The 20,737-nt window shown below is 48.5% G+C and overlaps 8 protein-coding genes across 8 annotated transcripts; 3 read left to right on the top strand and 5 right to left on the bottom strand.

Moving 5' to 3' along the window:
- Positions 1-225: 225 nt before the first annotated feature.
- BGZ61DRAFT_482504 (uncharacterized protein) lies at positions 226-3,309 on the bottom strand (the record flags this gene model as incomplete). The annotated part of the gene is made up of 4 exons (XM_046249403.1): positions 226-1,819; positions 1,911-2,676; positions 2,741-2,796; positions 2,849-3,309. The coding sequence occupies 4 exons, from the start codon at positions 3,307-3,309 to the stop codon at positions 226-228; spliced, it is 2,877 nt and encodes a 958-aa protein (XP_046099831.1).
- An 839-nt stretch (positions 3,310-4,148) lies between these two features.
- Positions 4,149-6,631, bottom strand: BGZ61DRAFT_555741 (major facilitator superfamily domain-containing protein; the record flags this gene model as incomplete). Its single annotated transcript, XM_046255629.1, has 6 exons — positions 4,149-4,722; positions 4,778-5,251; positions 5,307-5,385; positions 5,435-5,661; positions 5,810-6,038; positions 6,531-6,631. 6 exons carry the CDS (start codon positions 6,629-6,631, stop codon positions 4,279-4,281), a joined length of 1,554 nt encoding a protein of 517 aa, XP_046099830.1. The 3' UTR covers positions 4,149-4,278.
- A 1-nt stretch (position 6,632) lies between these two features.
- Positions 6,633-8,413, top strand: BGZ61DRAFT_508849 (unsaturated glucuronyl hydrolase; the record flags this gene model as incomplete). The annotated part of the gene is made up of 5 exons (XM_046251972.1): positions 6,633-6,749; positions 6,799-6,960; positions 7,018-7,214; positions 7,312-7,576; positions 7,631-8,413. 5 exons carry the CDS (start codon positions 6,633-6,635, stop codon positions 8,411-8,413), a joined length of 1,524 nt encoding a protein of 507 aa, XP_046099829.1.
- Positions 8,414-9,367: 954 nt separating this feature from the next.
- BGZ61DRAFT_362040 (GPI anchored protein-like protein) lies at positions 9,368-10,640 on the top strand (the record flags this gene model as incomplete). Its single annotated transcript, XM_046241327.1, has 2 exons — positions 9,368-10,254; positions 10,322-10,640. 2 exons carry the CDS (start codon positions 9,368-9,370, stop codon positions 10,638-10,640), a joined length of 1,206 nt encoding a protein of 401 aa, XP_046099828.1.
- A 181-nt stretch (positions 10,641-10,821) lies between these two features.
- BGZ61DRAFT_458982 (uncharacterized protein) lies at positions 10,822-11,934 on the bottom strand. Its single transcript, XM_046246829.1, has 2 exons — positions 11,376-11,934; positions 10,822-11,304 (listed from the first exon to the last, which is right to left on the bottom strand). Exons 1-2 carry the CDS (start codon positions 11,820-11,822, stop codon positions 10,990-10,992), a joined length of 762 nt encoding a protein of 253 aa, XP_046099827.1. The 5' UTR covers positions 11,823-11,934; the 3' UTR covers positions 10,822-10,989.
- Positions 11,935-12,313: 379 nt separating this feature from the next.
- BGZ61DRAFT_536813 (uncharacterized protein) lies at positions 12,314-13,240 on the bottom strand (the record flags this gene model as incomplete). The annotated part of the gene is made up of 1 exon (XM_046254458.1): positions 12,314-13,240. One exon carries the CDS (start codon positions 13,238-13,240, stop codon positions 12,314-12,316), a length of 927 nt encoding a protein of 308 aa, XP_046099826.1.
- A 1,546-nt stretch (positions 13,241-14,786) lies between these two features.
- Positions 14,787-17,440, top strand: BGZ61DRAFT_497384 (FAD binding domain protein; the record flags this gene model as incomplete). Its single annotated transcript, XM_046251142.1, has 4 exons — positions 14,787-15,079; positions 15,136-15,778; positions 15,832-17,337; positions 17,408-17,440. 4 exons carry the CDS (start codon positions 14,787-14,789, stop codon positions 17,438-17,440), a joined length of 2,475 nt encoding a protein of 824 aa, XP_046099825.1.
- Positions 17,441-17,833: 393 nt separating this feature from the next.
- Positions 17,834-20,479, bottom strand: BGZ61DRAFT_508847 (fungal-specific transcription factor domain-containing protein; the record flags this gene model as incomplete). The annotated part of the gene is made up of 2 exons (XM_046251971.1): positions 17,834-19,967; positions 20,295-20,479. 2 exons carry the CDS (start codon positions 20,477-20,479, stop codon positions 17,834-17,836), a joined length of 2,319 nt encoding a protein of 772 aa, XP_046099824.1.
- Between the last annotated feature and the right edge of the window lie 258 nt (positions 20,480-20,737).

Raw genomic sequence — 20,737 nt, 5'->3', positions numbered from 1 at the left:
CTCATCTACTGTTTACCTACGTTTGCAGTAACTGCGCTAGAACTTATTTCTATACATCCTGATCCCTACGAGGACCTGAACCCCTACGATTTGCGCTTACCCCAGACTGTCAGCCTAGATAACGCACATCTGCTATAAATTCTATCTATATTATATATTAACTTAATTTCTAAAATACCCTCGAATTTATTATTATTTATTTCCAGTTTTTGATTGGAAATCCGTTTATACCGGTAGTTTAAAAAAGTCCCTTCCCCCAGCCTTAATCAGTTGTTCCTCCAGTTCTTCCAGATGGGGTAGGTCCATCCTGTCCTCACCCCTCATTGCATTTCGGCATATACGAAGAGGGCTTTGTCCTTGGTAAGAATTAAGTTCTGTTAGCCACTCCCTTGAAAACCGCTCTCCTTGGCCAATCTCGTTCGGGTCGGCGCCTCTACAGAGGAGCTCTTTAACAGGGTCAAAACAAACGTCATCCTCATCCCCATTGCCATCCACCCAAAAAAATCCACCTTCTTGAATTCTCAAAATCACAGCCAATTGCAGAGCCCCCAAACAACTGCCCGTGAATGTAACAACAGCCCCCTCTTTGAAAACAATTTCTAGATTCTCCACCACGCCCCACAATGAGTCTTGGTCCTGGGACTCGTAGTCTCTTATGGCGTAGGTAGATATCAACACGGACACCAAACACCTTCCTAGATCAAACAGATTTTGGTCATACTGATAGATCATTTTGAATCGGCCAACGTATCCGTCCAAGCAAAGTTCGTCTAGTTGACAGATGACATCGATGACATTGCCCGTCAACTCGAGAGGATTGTCAGTCTGAAAACATTTGCCATAGCGGTTTAGCCAGTCGGAATCAATGACGATGTCAAATACCTCCAGAAGGTTGTGATCAAAGCGGATCCCGATATGCTGTTGAAAAAGAGTTCGACTATTCGCAGTTTCCAGAAACTTCGACATCCATTTATCGTTACCGATGAACAGAAGTGTAAGGAATAAGAAAGTGTCCGGGTCCAACTCCTGGCTTCCTGGGGCATAGAGAACACCACCCTTGACATTCTTGGAAGCTACCATCGCGAACCAGGTCCATGTAGAATGCGGAAAGTAATGATGATAATTCTCTTGGATAGAAGGGGGAAGAATCGGGTGCCCTGATGAGATGAGCTTGAAAATAGCCTGTAGTATAGAATCATTCTTGAGGGAAATGTCGACTAGTTGGGAATTTGCATCGGTTTCCATGATCACCGTCCATGGGATCAGTTGAAGAATGTCTGCTTCGGGAATAGGAACCTGATCGTAGAGTTGGCCTGACCGCCCCCTCGGTCTTTCGTCAAAAAGCATAGTTAGACGTTCCGTTAACAGCTCTGGGGTATTGACTGCAAGGGATGAAGCCGAATGGCCGCCGCCTCGAGACTCCAGGAACTCCCTAACTGTGTAGTGCGCCAGATCTATAGTATCGAGTCCTTTGTAGTTGGATGTGCGTCTTATTAGACAACCGCAGATGTCCAGCAGCGTCTCCTCCCACCTTGTTTCGTCAATGTCACACCGCTCCCAATGTGGAAGGACCAACTCAGCTAAGGAACTGAGTGAGTAAAAGCCGAGGGGCAAAGTGAAACCCGGATGGCGAAAAAAGATTATCCAATGAAGGGCTGATCGAAGATATACGCGGTCCGCTTTGGGTATCAAAGAAAAGATCCTTTCATAGGTCTCGTCCAAAGTTTCGGGAAGCGAGCGGAGTGCGTCCAGGATAGCTGTCCGTGGTACGAGCCTCATGCGTCTGAGCAAGTCAACTTGACAAATAACCCATCGGAACCTAGAGATGTAATATGTCAGAATAAGTTACACAGTTTTAATCGCTGGCCCAGGTTATGAGAATCATGGCGAATCATGCCGTGGACACATACATCCCCTTAGCGCCCCTAAGAAGGGAGTTTCGGGCCTCCGCTCGAAGATCGGATGACCAAAGACGGAATGGCTTGTCTTCGGTGAGGACTCTCATGACATATATTTCAATATCACTCCGTAAAGATTCATTGGCCATGGAAATGGGGCATGAGTTTGGCAGGGCTCGCATTGTATTCTGAATGTCGAAATACTCTCGGCTTGTAGCGAGGAGCTGAAGTTTGGAGAAGCGATCGTTGCCCAGCAAGTCAGAGATGGTCTTGAGAAGTAAATCTCGAGGTTGGCTCTCGTCAATCGCGTCCAAAAAGATGAATGCCGCGTCAAAATAAGTCAGCATCTCCCCAATAGCTTCAAGAAGCTGTGGGGTGGAGGGTTTCAGGTTGTTTCGATAGGTCGCGTAAATGCCCTCGGGGACAGCGTCCGCCTGTGAGCTCAGCTGCCACAGGACCCAACGTAGAAAGGGAACGAGTTCATCTTGATTCCGGGCGTGATGGCAATAGTAGTACACATGTCCTAATCTTGATTGAGTGGAGGTCCTACTGTGGGACTGGATCGCCTCAACAAGTTGAGAGAATAGAACCGTCTTGCCAGCTCCGGGAATACCATGGATCCAGAGGCATCGGAGATCTTGGTTGAGCCATTGCGTCCACTGAGGGAGGTCAAGTACCCATCGGCAGGTTCCCGGTTCGTACTGAGAGCATGCGGAGTTGTGGTTCGAGGAAGGATTGGTATGTGATAGCCATTCTCCAAATTTGCGCTTAGACTCGGCTATTCGTAGATGCTCTCGTTAATACCTCTACACATCTGTGGTCGCTTGTCTGGAGAAACTAACCGTCAATTGCTTCGCTGATGCGCTGGACTCTTCCATTCATTTGCCTAACATGGTGACTACGATCCATCAGCTGCGAGTCTCAACAGGGCTTCAATTGAGCGGGCGTACACTAGCTCTGCTGAAAAGGCGGTTGTAATGGTTAACTTGTACTGGGACAGCTCGTTTAGCAGGCCCATGACCTTAGTCTGCTTTAACGGCCAAGCCAGTCGCCCCAGAGCATCCTTAATCTTTCTTCGCTTTCTAGACGGTTCTTTGGTAGATGGCTCGACGTTGGTTTCGCTGGTCGGGAACTGTCGCCGCAGGTCGGCAATGACTCGCCGACAGCCTTCGATGGGGCCGTCTCTGGCCCCGATATTGGTCAGAATCAGCGAGGATTCCACGTCGGTATCGTGAAGAAACTCGAGGTTATCGAAGATGCCCTTCAAGCTGGAGACCTCAAGAAGGACGCGGCGGAGATCGCTGGGGTAGTCGTTGACTGAATCAATGTAGCCCTTGCAGATCTTGATGATGGCGTCTGAGGCCTGAACCACGGCGATGATGCTGGCGACCAAGCCCAAGGCTTCGGCCATGGCGGTGAATGTCGGTCGGGAGGTGTTGGCGAGAGGATGGGGATCGAGAAAGATGGTGAAGAGGCGGAGTTTGGGGCGGATGGGAGGCCTGGACGCGGGGGAAGAATGCCTAAGGCGGCCAGACGGTGCAGGAGCATCTGAGGCGCAGGCGCAATAAAAAGAGGCGCAATAAGGCATCCTGAGTGAAGACGCATGTAGCGAACCAGATGGCGGCATCTTGTAGAAGGTGGATCGAGATGTTTGGTCAGTCAGCCTAATAGGCGGAAGACTCAGCTGTTGGTGGTACCAAGGCATACTGTAACGGAAGAATACCGGGGGGCTGACGTTAGCGCACGTAATCGCGGGCTCTACTGGGAGCTAAAGGCTCCTCTCTCCCTTAGAAAGGGGGCGACAGAATATGTAACTGTATTATACAGATCACTGGCTTTTTAAAGGCTAAATAAATTAATAGTTTTAATTAAATTCTAATTAATTTAAAATCTTTAAATTATAATATTCAATTATTATTGTTGAAATTACTATACTGACTACAGTTTCAAATTTTATGCAGTTACTTACTGCAGCTTATTAAGGTATTAGGAAAGGTAACCAGTTAGACTAGATACCTTAGCCTATCTGAGTATATTATTAACCTTAAAATAGACTGGGTATATAGTCTGGATTATAGATACTATTATTGGTGTTTTTTTTTTTTACTGTTGAGCTTCTAGTCCCCCCTCTGGGTATGTGTGTACTAGGGCACCCTAACCTCTTGATAAGAGAGTACTGACAACTGAATATCCAGGATTTGCCATACTACATAGCCTATGGCAAAATACCCATAGATATTTCACACTGTATCTCCTCCTATCTCCGGCTCAGCTGTAACACAACTAACTACCCAGTATCTTGCAATCTTAAGGCAGTTCCGCCTCATCCATGCCCACTGACCGAAAAGGCAAAAAACATGTCCCCTCACCCCATATGGCGCTAATAAACATAACGGAAATTCGGGTTCTCCGTGTCAGTCAAATCTTCGAACGCTAGATCATGAGTTATCTCAGCCACTGCTGCCATCTTGCGGCGGTTCTTGGCCATGAGGACAATACGGGTGAGAATAACAAGGCCAAGGTAAACCGCATATACAACAACATGAACCAAAAACCCAGGAAGATATCTGGGAGCGTCTTTCTCTTGAAAGATTTGCGGAGCAATGAGGTTACCCACCGACCATCCGATGAAAACCATGGTCATGGTGATTCCCTTCTTCGTCTGGCCAGCAATGTTTCTTGTGATAAGCGAGATGATCATATTCCCCTGGGCGCAGAAGAACTGAGTGCAGTAGAATGCGATGAGCATTCCACCAGCGTTGGACGAGTTCGGAGTGACGACAAGGATTACGACAGTGCCAGCAATTGCAGGAATGGTCCAGAGCTGCGCAGGGTCAGTAAACGAATACATTGAATTTAGTGGCGGGTGTGAAACTTACAACCATCATTAGGCATGTTTGTCCCGACCTTTGGGATGCTTGAGCGGACCCGATCATGGCAACAATCAACCAAGCACCTTGAGCAATGTTCAGAAGCTGAGTCTGCAATAGCGAAAACCCAAATTGCTGGATGATCAAGTTCGAGAAGACTCCTAGACCACCGATGACGAGGTTTGCAACCGTGATGAGCAACACACAGCACCAAACGAATGGGTCGGTCAACGCGTCGACGATTTGATACTTCTTGTACTCTTTGTTCTGGATGCCGGTTTCGTTGTGTCGCACTCTTTCGATCATCAAGCGTTTCTCTTCTTCGCTGTAACACTTGGCCGTCAAGGGGCTGTCGGGGAGGAAGATGCCGATGAAGACTGCCCAAACACAAGTGACGATGCCGAGAACAAGGAATAAGAGCTGCCAGTTCTTGATGGGACCATCAGTGTAATGCGAGACGCCGAAGGCCAGTAGTCCACCAACCTAAACAAACATTAGCAAGCGTCACACATGTTCAATTCCTCTGATTAGTACTGACCATCAACTGCACGCCAGACATGCAATACCATAAAGAGTTGAGGAGGGACTGTTCCTCCCTGGTATACCACATACTCGTACTGGACACGATCAGCTAAGTACAGAACAATAGGACTCTTGGACACTCACAGCAACATCATCGCCGGCTGTACACAGCTCTCGAAGAAACCGAGCAGAAATCTGACAGCCATCAGAGACGCAAAGTTGGTCGAAGCGGCTGAACATGAGACCACAACTCCCCAAATAAAGACGTTGACGGACAGCATCTTGGCCAAGGGAAGCTTTTGTAAAAGGAAGTTCTGCGGGTACTCTCCGACGAGGATACCGATGTATAGAATCGTGCCGAGCCATTGATACTTGGAGGTGTTAGTTTTCGTGCTCGATATGAGAAGCCTAAGAGCAATAACGAGGGAGTTGATGACGCGCAGCGAAGTCATAGGAAAGCGACAGCGAAGCTTGAAATATATCCGGGAAAGGAGTATTATTGCTAAGGAGGCAATTTACCTCTTGTCCAACCAATTTCGCATCCGTTTTGATTCCCATAATGGAGGCAAAGTTCAAAGTTCCCTTGTCCAATGACTGGCAGAAATACGTCACCAGCTGGATAACGAGGATGCGGCGGTTGATTTTCCAAAACAGGCGCTTGTTAGTCGCAGCATCAATCTCAATGCCTGTCCCAGTCGCATAGGGATCTTTCTTCTCGTGCTCATCCACGTCCTTTGTCGTTTGGCCACTGCAGCCATTGACCTCTTTGTGGTCGGCGACAGGGGCTGTCTCAGACTCCTTGGGAGAGGACATGGTCTTGGCTGTTGAAAGTGAAGAAGAGATGGAAGATGGTGAGTCTCGACTGCAGCTTGGGATTCATCATCTTGCCGCGGCGGTGATAGTTATGATATGGGAGAACTTGCTTGTGCAGTCGTCGCCCAGTTTCTCCCCCGCCCAGAATATTTCGGCCTTTGGTCCGAAACTTCCTCCGAAGTCATGCGAGAAACCCTGGTGATGCGTAACAATTCACGCTAGCACCAAGTTGGAATCGTCCCCTCCGCCGGATCTCCCGCTGATCCTGGGTCCGGGATAAGTCGCGGAGTTTGTTCCTGGACGCTTGCGAATCCTTCGTCGGCGCGGTGGCTGCTCCGGCTGACGGACCGTGGGAAGCTGAAATACCTGGTGTGCGCTCCTCGTGGGAAAATAGATATTGCTCCAATTATCACAGTCCCGATCGTACGTTGGCTGCTGCTCTAAACCGCAGCCATCTTGACGTCCGGTGACGCCGAATTTTGTTGTCTCTGCAAGCTGCATCCCGAAGAATCGACGCTTCTTGACCATGATGGTCATCAACAATTCCGGCGGTCTGGTGTCTGATTTTCACCATGTTCCGCCAGTGTTGAATGGGAGTCATTGCGGTGGACGCACTTCGATTGATGATCAGGAAATGATGAATGGGGTTTGTTGCACATGCAATTTGGCTCCGAATTGTACTGACTCGAAAGTAGGACATCTCGACCGGTAAACCACAGCATGGCGACGCGCCTTCAGCTGTTGCTCCCACCACGACGCATAACGGCATATCAACACAACACTCCCTGCGAGATGTTTTATACTCGACTGATGTATATGCAAAAATATGGAACGTTGCATCGCAAGCATTAGACAAGGCAAGCAGTCACGCTGAGATAAAATAGACCGCCATACTAACAGAAGTTCGCTTGTAGTCCCAGCCACCCGCCCTATATCCGGAGTACACGAAACCGAACGGGACTAGATACGTCTATCGAGAACATGATTTCTGGACCTCGGGGTTCTTTCCGGGTTGCTTGTACCTATTGCTAGAACGGGAACGCAAGTATAAGAGTCAACTTCAGACTGCTGTCAATGGACTTGTCGACAAACCACACCAAATGCATCTTGAGTAAGTAATAATATGATCCATGCGGAACACCTTCTTCTTCATCCCTAATGGCAAGCGAAGCCACCCATAACAGATGGTAGCTGATGACATCTTCCAGATTTGCCTGTAAATGGTGGACCGTCAATCTTCACCAAAATGCTTCCCTCTCCACAACACACGATCTCGGTTTCATGGTTTTCCCATGGGCCCAATTGGCTTGGGAGCTCAACCACGATGTTCTCGCGTTGGATACGATAGTCCGGGCTTCAAGGACCTTGGCGTCTCGCTACGTGCCCCATATCGGAGCTATTCGGTCATGGGATACCTGCATAACAAAGAGATATGCGTTTACTGATCCTAAGACAGACTTCCTCTTCATCATTGTTAGTATTGGCCATGCAATTAAACCGAGTTGGTACTTTACTAAACTCCTGTAGGACAACATGATGAACCTCAACATGCTCTTCTGGACAGCGTCGGAGCTTGACGATAAGGAGTTGTATCGGATCGCCCTCAGCCATGCTCGGAAGACTCAAGAGTTTCACATCCGAGACGACTTCTCAACTACGCACCTGGTTGTATTGGATCCAATCACCGGCTCACTGAAGTCGCGCTTGACAAACCAGGGGTTTTCGGACGACTCATCGTGGGCTCGAGGACAAGCCTGGGCCATTGCTGGATTTGCACAAACATTCCAGTGGACCAAAGACGTGTCATTCTTGAAGACGGCCCAATCGTGCGCTGACTACTTTCTGAGCCGACTACCTGCTGACGGGATACCTCCATGGGACTTTTCTGCACCAAAGGACACTGAACAGCCACCTGACACAAGTGCAGCTGTGATTGCTGCTTATGGACTGCTGCTCATACACGAAGCACAGGTAGCACGGGGGCAGCAGTCAGATTACTTTGATCAGGCTATTCGCCTATTGAAGAGCGTTTGCTCCAAGTATCTGAATACGCCCGACAAGTTTGTTACCACTCGTTGTGTAATTGATACCGTCGAGTCTCTTTCACACGACATCGCAGGAAAGGTCAGCGTGAAGCCTGACAACACACCGGAGACAATCCTTGGAGGAGCGACCATCAACAACTACGAGTTTGCCCCACGTCGTTGGGCGAATCATGGCTTAGTGTATGCGGACTACTACTTTTTGCTTGTGGGTAACAAATTGCTAGAGATGCATGGAATAGAATCGATAGAGAATGTGCTTGTTTGATTTAGAAATCAATCGATGGCGGGTTGCTAGAACCTTGGCTTTTAGATATCGCGGCTTGATATTTTATTGATGAAATTTTCTCGTTCCATTATCGATATGACGCATTGACTAAGGTAATTGTGAATGAGGAAATCACATCCATCACCGCTTATGACCTTTAGTGTCTACTTTTTTGTGGCTGTTCGTTCCTGAGGGTTGCGTCATTGGAATGCGTGTATGTCGACTGCGGGAAAAGTAGCGGGCCTCGTTACCAGCACGATGTGATGTTTTGACATCTGAAATGGAAAGATTGACAAGAATGGCTGGCTGGGATTGATGAATGAATTATCACAATAGCCGTGGGGTAGGGTCATGTGTCGATCTCGACGGGCGAACTGCCGGATACCACCCGACGGACTGAGCTTTTCCAGTCCGGAGGAATTATCAAGGCCCGTCCGTTTTAAGTAAAACTCTACAGCCTAGCTCGACATGGCGTCCGGGGAAGTGTCGGGGGCGTCGTCCATTCAGGAACCCGGTCAAACGACCTGCAGTTTACCCACACCCTCTCTTTTGAGTTGTCTGGGGTAGTTCGGAGAGACTAGGGATATTGTATTCTACCCCGCACTGTCATCTCTGATTTGCAACGTATTAAGATGGAGTCGAAGTCCTTGGATACAGGATAGACCAAAGCAACAACGGTTCGACGTCCTTCTCTCTGTGGTTGAGTCATTCACGAGACACAACCCTGGCTATCACCCTCTTCTCAACCTTTCAGACATCAGATCGGCATCTGACAGTTACTTGAGAATTATCAGTGAGACACTATGCTTGACGACTAAACATACGGCAACTCACACATCTTTCTTCAATTCTACCGCTTTCACAAATCTCACCATGCGGTACAAGGGCAATTTCGCTATTCTGGCCTGTTGGGTGTTTGCAAGCTGCAATGTGTTTACTGAAGCGACACCCGTTATGGAAAAGTCCGACATTGAAGATCGCGCCGATTATCGTGATACAAAGCCCTTTGTCCATCCTGGAGCATTGCATACCGTCCTAGACATCCACAGAGTCAAATATCGACTTAAGAAACAAGAAGAACCATGGGTTACAGCTTTCGGCCATCTGGAAGCGAGTAAGCTTGCGCAAACGGCGTGGAAACCAACGCCACAGACGGTCCTTGTCCGTGGTGCAAATGACAAGCTGGCGGAAAATTACGGATATGCCTACCGCGATGCTCACTCCGCATATCAGTTGACGCTTCGTTGGCTCATATCGGGAAATTCTTCATATGCCACTGCTGCTGTGACCATTTTGAACGGGTGGAGTTCGACACTGACGGACATCTACGGCACTTCGGACAAGTATCTCGCCGCTGGCTTATATGGCTACCAGTTTGCAAATGCGGCAGAACTGCTTCGCTTGTATTCCGGTTGGTCAAAGGATGACCAGACAACATTTGGCACCATGCTCAACGACGTCTTTGCACGCTATAATCGTCTTTTTCTTGACACGCACAACGACAAGCCCGATCATTATTACGCCAATTGGGATCTTTGCAACATTGCCTCCTTGATGGCCATTGGGATCTTTAATGATAACAGAACCATGTATAATTACGCCGTCGACTACTTCAAAAACGGTCCTCCTGACGGTGCTGTTGCAAACGGAGCACTTCCCTTCTTCTCTATCGCGAATTTCACCGAAGAGGGTTCTGGAAAGATACTTATGCAAGGCCAAGAAGCTGGACGTGACCAAGCACATACGCTACTGGACTTTTCGCTCCTCGGTGTCATAGGTCAGCAGGGATATAACCAAGGCGTGGATCTCTATGCCACATTCGGTAATCAGATTCTAAATGGGTATGTTCGCATCTCAACCAATCCATCAAAATCATCCATGACGATATCTAATACAATCCTCTCGCAGGGCTGAATATGCTGCAAAATACAACACAAACCACTCAGTGCCTTACACCCCATACCGAAGCTGGGAGGGGATCCTTCCAAATGTCTCTACGAAAGCTCGGTTCGATGTTCGCCCTGGATTTGAGGCCATCTATTCCCACTATGCAGAGGTCAAAGGCTTAAATGCTTCATGGTCTAAGGCGTACCGTGATTATGTCAACAGAAACTTGACAAGCAATGTGGAGGGAGGCGGTGGTGATTACAGCCCAAACTCAGGTGGTTATGACGTATTCGGACATGGGACTTTAATGTACCGCTTGGGCAAGTCTGAAGAGACCTGACCTCGACATATGGGTGCGATAGGGTTGTATGCAGTGGGCACGGGAATGCGTCCAGGGCAAGATACCAGATACCGAAAGCATTGATTCTTTGACGATTTACGCCAGTCAAGCCGACGAAAGCCCTTTGCACCTCTACAACTAAATCTTCTTGTTTGACAGTCACCTTGACATTTGGAAGGGCTCTAAGAAAACTGAATAAATCTCATTCCGTATCCATTATAGGTTTGTTGAAAGTAACGGTAGACAGGGCGACTTTACTCTTCGGGAGCAGTGTGAAACAAATCGGTCAAGGCAGTGTTGACCAAGAATCATTGCAACGTCAGAATTGTAACAGTAGAACCCATTAAACCTAGACCTCTACCCTATGAAACCAGTCTTTCTCTCCGACTTCCTTGGCAAGCTTGTAAATATGAACATCATAGGTACCGAATGCATCTTTTCCCCAAGGTCTAGTCGCTAGCATCCCAAGTTCTGCGCCATCCAGTTGTGAAGCATCGCAGCTAAATTCATGCAGTGATAACCAAGTAGCAGGCTGCGGCGCAGGCTCTTTCGTAGGCTGGTCAAGGCCTTTAAGTACGCGTAGTTGTGCGTTCGAACTTGCACTTGCTAGCTTGAAGCCCGTGGTTCGAAGATAGCCGACGGACTCGGCCATCGAGGCACAGTGCTGTCTCACTGTTAGACCCCAGACTTCAGTACTGACGGCTATCAAATCATCCGTAGATAGGCATTAAGAACCTTTTCGCGGAACCATTGCTCGACCTCTTCCGGCGAGGCACTCCCTTTTATCTCACAAGCAATGACAACCAAACTTTTCATGGCTCCTTTGCCTGCCATAGCCTTGTCATAGACGCAAATCAGATTGTCGCAGCGGGCGTTTATATCGGCGAGGTCGTAGATTGAATTGTCGCCAGGCAATATGTCACTCGTGACGTGGATGTTGCGGAACTCCTGGCTCTGAGTGAAGCCAATATCTTCCATGGGATACATAGCAAGGTAGGGCATGCCTACCTCTGGGTCGATATCGACGAAGCGACGGGCGGACCGAATTCCGCTGGTCTCTATGATCTCAGGAATATGGTCATCATCGTACCACTTTAGGAATGTTGGCACATCCAAAATGTCGGGGCGAGCGATCTTGGAATTGACGAAAAAGATACCCTTCCCTTGGAGTGTTGTGGCCATGATGATCGACGCTTCTGTGTCAATCGAGAGGATACTGAGAGGACAGAAACGAGGATGATTTGGGACAAATCTGAGACGACACTATTAATCGATGCAGAAGCGGATACACAACGTGTTGCAAATAGAGGGGCATGCAATAAATCGTGGCTACTTCATTATGTTTTTAAGCGACTTTGTGGCCATCGCGGGAAAACGTTTCCGCGATGACGGGATGAGGTATCCCCTCGCGCCGCTTTGAGCTAATAGCGCAGTCGCTATGGCAATGGCACCAAATATGATCCAGTAAAATGATACCGGATTTTATTTCGCATGTGGTCCAGGGTGTGAACCGGCCAGACAACCAGTTAGACGTCTGTTCAGGTCAGGTCGTGAGAGCGAGCTTCATCTGGCTGTTGCTCCCTGCGGAATTTATCAAACCCAAATAGATAGTCGAATTAAATGAGAGTGAGCAGAGTAAATATAGCAATTCTGGTCCCTGTAGCATTTCTCCCTCAAACAATTGCAGGAGGTAGTCTATCTTTTGTCTGCCGGCCCCATTCCTCAATCGTCGTCAAGGTCACCGGCAACTCTTCCAAAACTGGACCCATATCTATCTTGAACGGCTTCTCCGGCGCTTCGTTGTAATATGTATATGCCTTGTGCATCTGTTTGATGACTGTATCTGCATGTAAGCCAGATCTTGCCCTCATGGCCGTGTTGATCTTGTCGCAAAAGTCATCAACTGTCTGGTTTTCGTATGAAATTTCTCGCTCCCATGCCCTCGATAACTTTTGCGCCAACTCCCCCAACCGTACCGTCTCAGGTCCGCCAACGGCAAAGTTGCGGCCTGCCAAGTGGGGTTTATCCATGGCAGCAATCATGAGCTGGGCAATATCGTGGTGGCAGATCCATGAAACCTCGAGGTCCGGCATATGGCAGTACACAATGGTTTGCCGTTCTGCAATTGAGGGATAGGCCCAACCTTCAAAGAGATTCTCAAGAAAGACGACGGGTTGAATGGATACAACGGGGAGTCCCATCTCCCTCAGCATGGACCTGATATCCACTCGGTCATCCTGTGACTTGATACCGCATTTTTGTCCAGGAACCGGCATACTGGTGTTAAATACAACAAGCCGAAGTGAAGATACCTGGGATGCAGCATGGCCGATCGTCTTGACTCCCGCAATGAGGGGTCCGGTCTCCTGGAAAGAGGTTGACGGGAGGTTGAGGAAGACAACTTCAGCATTCTTGAGGGCGTCGGATATGGCTTCTTTGTCGGAAAAGTCGGCGGCAAATGTCTCAATTGGAATGCCATCTATATTGAGCGGCTTCGGGTTCCTGCTCACCGCCACAGGATGATGTCCTGCGCGAGCCAAGGCGGCTACTTGAGCAGCTCCTTGCACGCCAGAAGCTCCAAAGACAATAACTCTCGTCATGATGGTGGGCGTAAGAAGAGATTAAGAGATACAACTGGAAGGGAATTTTCTTTCAAACTCATTCACCAAGTGATGAAAGGTGAATCATTTATGGGCCGTCGATTTGCAATGGTCGACGGATGCTGTTTTCCGCCCTCACAGGACAGCCCCGCTCCGTCACGACGATTCGAAAAGCCCCGGTTGTACGTGATTGGTTTCCCCGCATCTGTACTACTCCAGCTGCTAGAAATCAGGAAGACGTGGTAGAGGCCGATTCTACTACTGAATACTGTTGTCTAATGGGAGGAACCCTGGGAACCTTGGGTCTAAATCCACCGAGGACTAGGCTGTCACCACACATTCGCGGGTACGAAATACCACGTGGCCAAGTACTTCCAGACGTGAATGTAAAAGCAGGGATGTGATTTCTTAAAACATCTCATTAGCCACAGTGATCGCAGCCTACCTTAAAGAATACGAGGTCTTTGTAGCAAAATGCGAGGCAAAGAAAAAATGTTAATAACGTCAAAGCTCGAGGCGAGAAACTCAACAGCGAGCAATGTTGTAGAAATTTTGTTGAGATATCTGGCGGATCTTTTTTAAGATCATATCTTATTCCAATTATACGCCGGGAGGAATGGAACGGATAGAGGAGCAGAGTCATTAAGACACATGGACTTATGCCCAAAGGAGCGAAGGCACAAGGCTCGGGGAAACATAGGTGTTTTGCTTATATCGGTGATAACTGCATGCGCAGCTTTGCTGATAGCTGTAGACAATATTTTGATTCTCAATATGTTGGGGGCACACAGCCATACAGTCGGCAACTGAGATCTTCAAAGAACTGAAGGAAAATAAGTGAATTAAAAACTGAAGGTGCAGTTAGCCGGACTACAAGACCCAAAGACTCAAACAAGAACAGATGTAAAGACTGCAAACCCGACTTCCGCTGTTGATGACCGTCTCTACCTTTTTACCCTAACGGAGTGGTAGATGATCAGATACTACCGAAATTCAAGCCTCCACTTAGCCATTAGGATCCATCATACCAAATTGTTGATGAAACGTATTTTGTTCCGCTTGCATAATGCCGTCAATATGATATCGGGCGAGGAGATCCCGCCCCTCCGTGGATGGATCCCTTGACCGGCGTTTTAATTTGCGAAGATACGACGCAATTCAGGGCATGGATCTATGAAGTGGGAAATAATAATTGCCTATCATCTGGAGGAGTCCGCCAAGTGCCGAGTCGGGTCCGGGAAAAAGTCCGAATGTCCTACCGCGAGATGGATCTGAGAGCCCCTGGCTTGCCAAGCTGCGGTAGTGACGAAGCACGGCGATTAGACTGCGGTCCTTGCTAAGCACCGGATGCCATATTATATAAGCGGAATATTGTTGCGTTATAGCTTGATATTGTCGTCAAGAGTCAGTCAGGACCACGTATACATGTATATGGCATGCCGTACCGTTGGGTTTAAACGCCATGACCCGTTCCGCCTTTTTAAACTGAACTATCAAGTTACTCATTTCATCTTTCTATCATTTGCAGACTGATACATTATTGAGCATGGCATTCAAGTTTGTAATCGCCGGAGCAGGCGTCGCGGGCTTGACATTGGCCAACATGTTGGAGAGGCTTGACATCGACTACATTGTGCTGGAAGCATACCGCCAAATTGCACCACAAGTTGGTGCAAGCATAGGCCTGTTTCCGAATGGTCTACGCATTTTGGACCAGATCGACTGTTACGAGCCCATCAGGAAGCTAGCTCAGTGTGCCTTGAAAGAAGGCTACAATCGCGACAAATCTGGCAAACCCATTTCCAGCATGGAGAACATGTCCGAGCACATGATACGACGGTAAGACCGCCCAGAGTCCGACTGATTGTTGAGAAATATTAACGGTCTTCACTCAGACATGGCTACGAACCTCTGTTCTTCGACCATCAAATGCTCTTGCAGATTCTGTATAATCGACTACAACACAAAGAAAGAGTGCTGCCAAACAAGCGAGTTGTCAAGATCGATCACGTCGAAGGGGGCGTAAATGTGACGGCCGCAGACGGCGAAGTATTCACTGGCACGCTGATTGTTGGAGCAGATGGCGTCCACAGCACCGTCCGAGGTGAGATGATCAAGATGGCCAGGGAGCTACAGCCGGAAGAGTTTGGTCCCGATGAGAATGAGCTTGTGCCATGCTATTATAATTGCAGCTTCGGAATTGCGCAAAACGTCCCAGGCTGGGTTCCAACGGAGCAGAACATCGTTTTGGGTGAGGGCAACTCACTCTTGGTCGTTTCCGGGCCCGATAATCGGGTCTATTGGTTTATTTTTGAGAAGCTGCCAGAGGTCAAGTACGGCAGCAATATTCCCGAGTATAGCAAGGAAGACGAGGCCGAGTTTGTCAAGAAGAACATCAACCTGCCGATTACTGAAAAGGTAACCTTTGGTCAGGTGTTCGCAAAACGCAACTCGTCAACCTTAACGCCTCTACACGAGTTTGTGTACAAGAAGTGGTTCTTCAAAAGAATCATCTTGCTTGGAGATTCGGCCCACAAGGTCAGTCATGAATACTAACCCCCCTCGCTCGACCTGGACTAATATTGTGGTAGCCAAATCCTATTGGTGGACAGGGTGGCAATGGTGCCTTGGAGTCTATGGCCGAACTCATCAATGCCACTTTGAGAAAGAGGGCTCAGCGAGATGGAAGCCTGGATAGCCTATCCGACCAGGATATCGAGGGTATTTTCAAGGAAACTCAGGCTCCTAGGCATGAGCGTGCTGACCTGATCGTTCGGCTTGCCCACGAGGTGCAGGCTTTGAACGCCTTTGAGAACCCTGTTCTCTCTACACTTGTGTGGGAAGTCCTGGCACCTCATCAGGGCACCGAGTTCGGTTTGAACCAAGTCAGCACAGCCTTTATGGGCGTCTCAACGCTGAATGACTTCCCAGTCCCTTACCGACCCCGAGCTATCCCGTACGACGATGAACTCCCGGCAACTCCTATTGGCGTCCAGCAATCGAAGATTGTCCGCAACGTCTTTATCAGAGGAATGGGCTTCATCTTACTGGTCACTAAAAAGGCCTTCCGCCTACCACTTCCTGAGCTGACTACGTGGGGAGAAACCAGCATCATCGATCTATCGTGGCCAACTGGCGGATTCTCGCGAGAGTTTTTAAACTCTCTGGTATCGGTTTTCTCAATCCCGCTGGTGGACAAAGACCCAGCTCCTAGAATTCACCTCATTAACTTCCTCACTCAGCTCATATCGCCGATTTTTATCTACACCATCGAGGGATATCGTCTGGGCAACCAGGGAACCATTTTGTCTCTACCTTCCATCTTCACAGGAGCTATGCAGCTTCAAGGAATTGGACGCATGGCACCACTGCACGGGATAATGAGTGCTTTCTTCGCTCATCAACTTCCGACGGGCCGTGCTGTCCCTACAGAAGTGGCGAATGTGTTGACGACCGCGCTGACCTTTGGATACTTGTTACCGACTATCCTATCTTTCTCACCTTCATCTAACCTGCACAGTTGGCAAAACTGGGTTGCGCTTTGGCAATTCGCACCCCCTCTATTCAATGTGCTGACCCATGTTTTCTCTACTGGCTTGAGGAGATGGCAACGTGGCAGCAAATCCAAGGAACAGTACGAAAAGGAGCACATTTTCGACCGCTACAAGACGCATGATGTGGGAGCTCTCAAATCGGTGTACACGTTCGCATTCGCTGTGCAGTCGACGTCGCACATTGCCACCATTGCGTACGCATGGGCTCACCCAGAAATTTCCATCTTCAAGATGTTTTTCGACGTGCCAAATCCTTTCAAGGCTACGTGGTCGCTTCCGAGCCTCAGCGAGAAGATTGCTGTCTTTTTCAAGTACGATATGCTCACTGCTGTCACCGCCATCTCAGCTAGCAATCTCTACTCTGTATGGACTCTTCGTCGCCAGGGATACATCAAGACTGGCGAGGCAATTAAAGCTGCCATTGGCGTTGTCGCTGGGCAGTTCTTGGTTGGCTCAGGCGCTACCTGGGCGGCATTGTGGCATTGGCGTGAATCGAAGCTTAGAGGGCTCAGCACAATCAAGGAGCACTCCAACGAAAACCAAGTAAAAAAAAAGAAGACGAAGAGCGATAGTTTATGTTGTTTGTTTTTCAGTTACCCTGGAGTGGTGTAAGGTCACCTTAGCACGAAAGACGACCCCGGACTAGGATGAGCTGTGGTTATGAAAGCAGATAGATTACCTAGATATACACGGGGTAAGAGCGGATAGAACTGTCCAAAGGTGTGAGAAAATATATTATTTTACTGTTTGTTATCAGACATCGCATGGCCTTTAGAGAGGATTTCTCGACCTCTAAAATATTAATTCGGGAACTCAGCTAGTCGTGATTGCTGCGAATGTGCTTCCGCTAGGCCATGAAGGGGACAATGCGGCGAGAAGGGGGTAAGCGGATTGAATTGCGTGATGTCGCCTTCCAGCCACGTATACTAGTAGACTTAAGTGATTGATGCTAGAAAACGTTATTATGATCCACGAGGATGGCGAAGCGTGTCTGGTATTCGGCTCTCAAGCCCTATGGTACTTGTACCAAGAAATCAAACTATGACATTTTCGATAAGAGCTCATCGACAGCTTGCTGGCCAAACTGATCGCTACTAAACAAGAAGTCTGTAGAGCTCATATCAACTGCTCCGTTAAACCCTCCTATCAAATCCCAATGATTCTCTTGGAGAATATCTAGACCGTCAGTCAAGTTTGAATGGGTGTATTGGGAGAAATTCTCAGCAACCCCGCTGGTGCTTGATGTCGATGCTAATGAGCTCTTGGGTGATTCGCCCGGTTTCAGGCGATAGCTGGGATAGGAATGAGATGGGAATTCAAATCTCGATTCCCTGAATATGTGACGCAACCTGTCAAAGGCTTCTTGCGGACTTTGGCTTTCATCCGGCGATATGGCTGGGCTGTTAGGGTCCTCACTTGTCACCAGATCTACGGGGTGTGATAGCTTCTCCACGTGCTCCATCACCGCCTCGATGATTGTTTCCAGCGCATCGCAGTATTTTCGCACGGCGCTGTTGCGTTCAGCTGCAACGAAAAGAGATGAAGAACAGGCACGGAGGTCATTGGATCTGGCGGGCGTCCAAAGAGTGGGATCTTTGAAGATGATGTAACTGATAATGTCAGTTTCGCGTCTGGAGGCTGCGGACCATGAACCGTACCAGATGGTTGTCCCAGCTATGAAAACCGAGTTAAGCATCGTAAAAGAGTAACCGAGACATCTGTTAAGTCTCAGTCGCTTGAAGAACTGGCAAACGCCACCAGAGGCTTCAAGGCAGCGCCTGGCCAGATAATCTGACGGATCAAGCGTCGGTAGGGAAGGCTCGATGAGTGCCCGAATGGCATTGTTGATGTGCAATTGAAGGAAGTCATGATCTGGTGGACTGTATTTAGGCAATGAGGCCTCGAATTGTCGAATTTCGTGAAGCAACGATGGGATTTGGTCTAGGGCAGAGCGAGCCTCATCTACTCGGTAGAGCTGGGTGTAGACCTTCGCGTTGATATGGCTTAGCTTGATGGTGGCGATAAAGATGTTTAGATCTAGCGGTCTTCGTGATCCGCCTTGCACCTCTGAGGTGTGGTGATCGGGGTCTTCCAAGTACGTGGGATTTATTCCTGGTAGTGGTAGGTTGGTGTCGATGTCGTGATCGGAAATGCTAAAGGGACGTTTTAAAGACCAGCAGACGTTTCTTTCGATGATGTAGACTGCCCAAAATAGACGGCGATGTAAATCTGCCTGTTTTGGGTCCAGATCTTCGTAGTAATCTTCTCGATGGAGTCCAACTTCGATGGCTGTCCTCATAGCTAACCCGATGAGATACCAAACCTCTGACGAGAAGGAAGAGCGCAGTTTGTAAAGAACAGTCCAAAACGTTGCTTCGATTTCCTCCACCATGTCGCCATTTTTCAGGGACTCTCTGATTTTTGATGCTTCGAGGAAGTACTGTTCAGGATGTGCTGAGTGTGACGTCCCCGTCAGCTTTCTAATGGCTGCGCCAATTGCGCAAGCCATGTATAGTCGAAACAAGTTCATTGGTGTGGAGGCAGAAGACGGAGTTACACCACCTCTCAGTGTCATGAGAATCTGAGCATAGTCACAGAATGGCAGTCGTCGATGCATGCTTTCCAGGTAAGTTACCAGTAGCTGCGATCCTGTTCGCTCATTGAGATCCCGTGTGCCTCCAAAATGGACGGTGGGAGGATTTTGAGGCTCAAGAGCGGTCCTTATTTGAGGTATCCTTGCTCCGGAATCTGAACACAACGACACCGGGGTAGGGGAGATTTGAGAACTGTCCGGTTGCTCCATGTTCTCTTCTCCGGCTTGCAGGGTCTGTAGGTCATTTCCATCAGCGCATTCCACTTGCGGTTCCATAGTTTCAGAAAACGTAGAGCTAACGGAAAGGCGCCGTCTTGATGAGAAGTGCGCCGGCGAATCTGGACTATTCTCGGCATGTCTTTCCGCAGCTGGCAATTGCTCTTCGAGAGCCTCAATCTTCTTGAGCAGATCTTCCTTTGAAAGCCCAGCCAGACGTCTCATCGACGGTGTCGAATCTCGGCTGCAAGGAAGATCTGCAGCGCGGCAGTTTGTGCATGCGGGGAAGCCCACGCATCGTTGCTTTCGTCGATGGCAGCGGAGGCATGCCTTGATCGTTGAGCCCTTCCGCTTCTGGATAGAGCTTGGTTGCATTCGAATAGACATGACCTCGTAATACTGGGACGAGTAGAGAATCCAACGACTCTTCTCGGCGGTCGGTTATGATTTGGCTGGAGCTGAGGATTGCGTAGAGTCGGTTAAAATGGCGTGCTCATCCTATCCCGGATTAGGAGGTGTGATGACGATGTATGGTGGATGCATTGACAACCCTGCAATTTGCCTGTCTAGACTCTCCATTTGTCTTTAGTGCCTTGTTCCTCATCTTCTTCATGCTGCTTTTGAGTGATGAGATGACTCCACGAATTTCCGGCCTCAGTGAATAGCCATCTGGTTTGAGCTCTGTGCTTACAACCCAATTCCCTTTTCATTTTGTACTGTAAAATAGTCATTGTTGACCATTCCCGTATGAGTCCCATTCACTATCTCGCCTAGGCAATAATAGTTATAACTCCCATTGCTTTTTGGGCAAATATCATTCAGTGCCCTCAGCACCATATGCATCAACTCCCGGTCCTTGTGCTGCGCAAACAGCATGCAATCTTTAACTGGTTTCAGGTATTTGCGCGTGGCCGCAGAGCAATGTTCGTTTTTATGCAGCATCTGGATCCTCGCATTGCATATTCGTATGTTCTTCCGATCCAAATAAATACATAGCCCTCCTGTTAGACGCCATGATATATATCTCGATTTATGTCTTACAATGCCTTCTCCCTCATGGATATAGTAGCCACCAAAGCAATCGAAACTAAGACCATAGAAAGGACTACCTAATCAGTTCGAGTGACGATACCA

Source organism: Ilyonectria robusta (genome assembly GCF_021365365.1).
Source record: "Ilyonectria robusta strain PMI_751 chromosome Unknown BGZ61scaffold_21, whole genome shotgun sequence".
Lineage (NCBI taxonomy): Eukaryota > Fungi > Ascomycota > Sordariomycetes > Hypocreales > Nectriaceae > Ilyonectria > Ilyonectria robusta.
Note: the sequence above shows the minus strand (reverse complement) of the source record. Positions and strands in the feature narration are given on the sequence as shown.

Bases quoted from the DNA above. Each gene is read 5' to 3' on its own strand.
- BGZ61DRAFT_458982 (XM_046246829.1), bottom strand. From the start codon at position 11,822: ATGGCCACAACACTCCAAGGGAAGGGTATCTTTTTCGTCAATTCCAAG. The intron at 11,305-11,375 runs GTTCTTAATGCC...ACAGTGAGACAG, and splicing joins AGCAATGGTTCCGCGAAAAG to CACTGTGCCTCGATGGCCGA.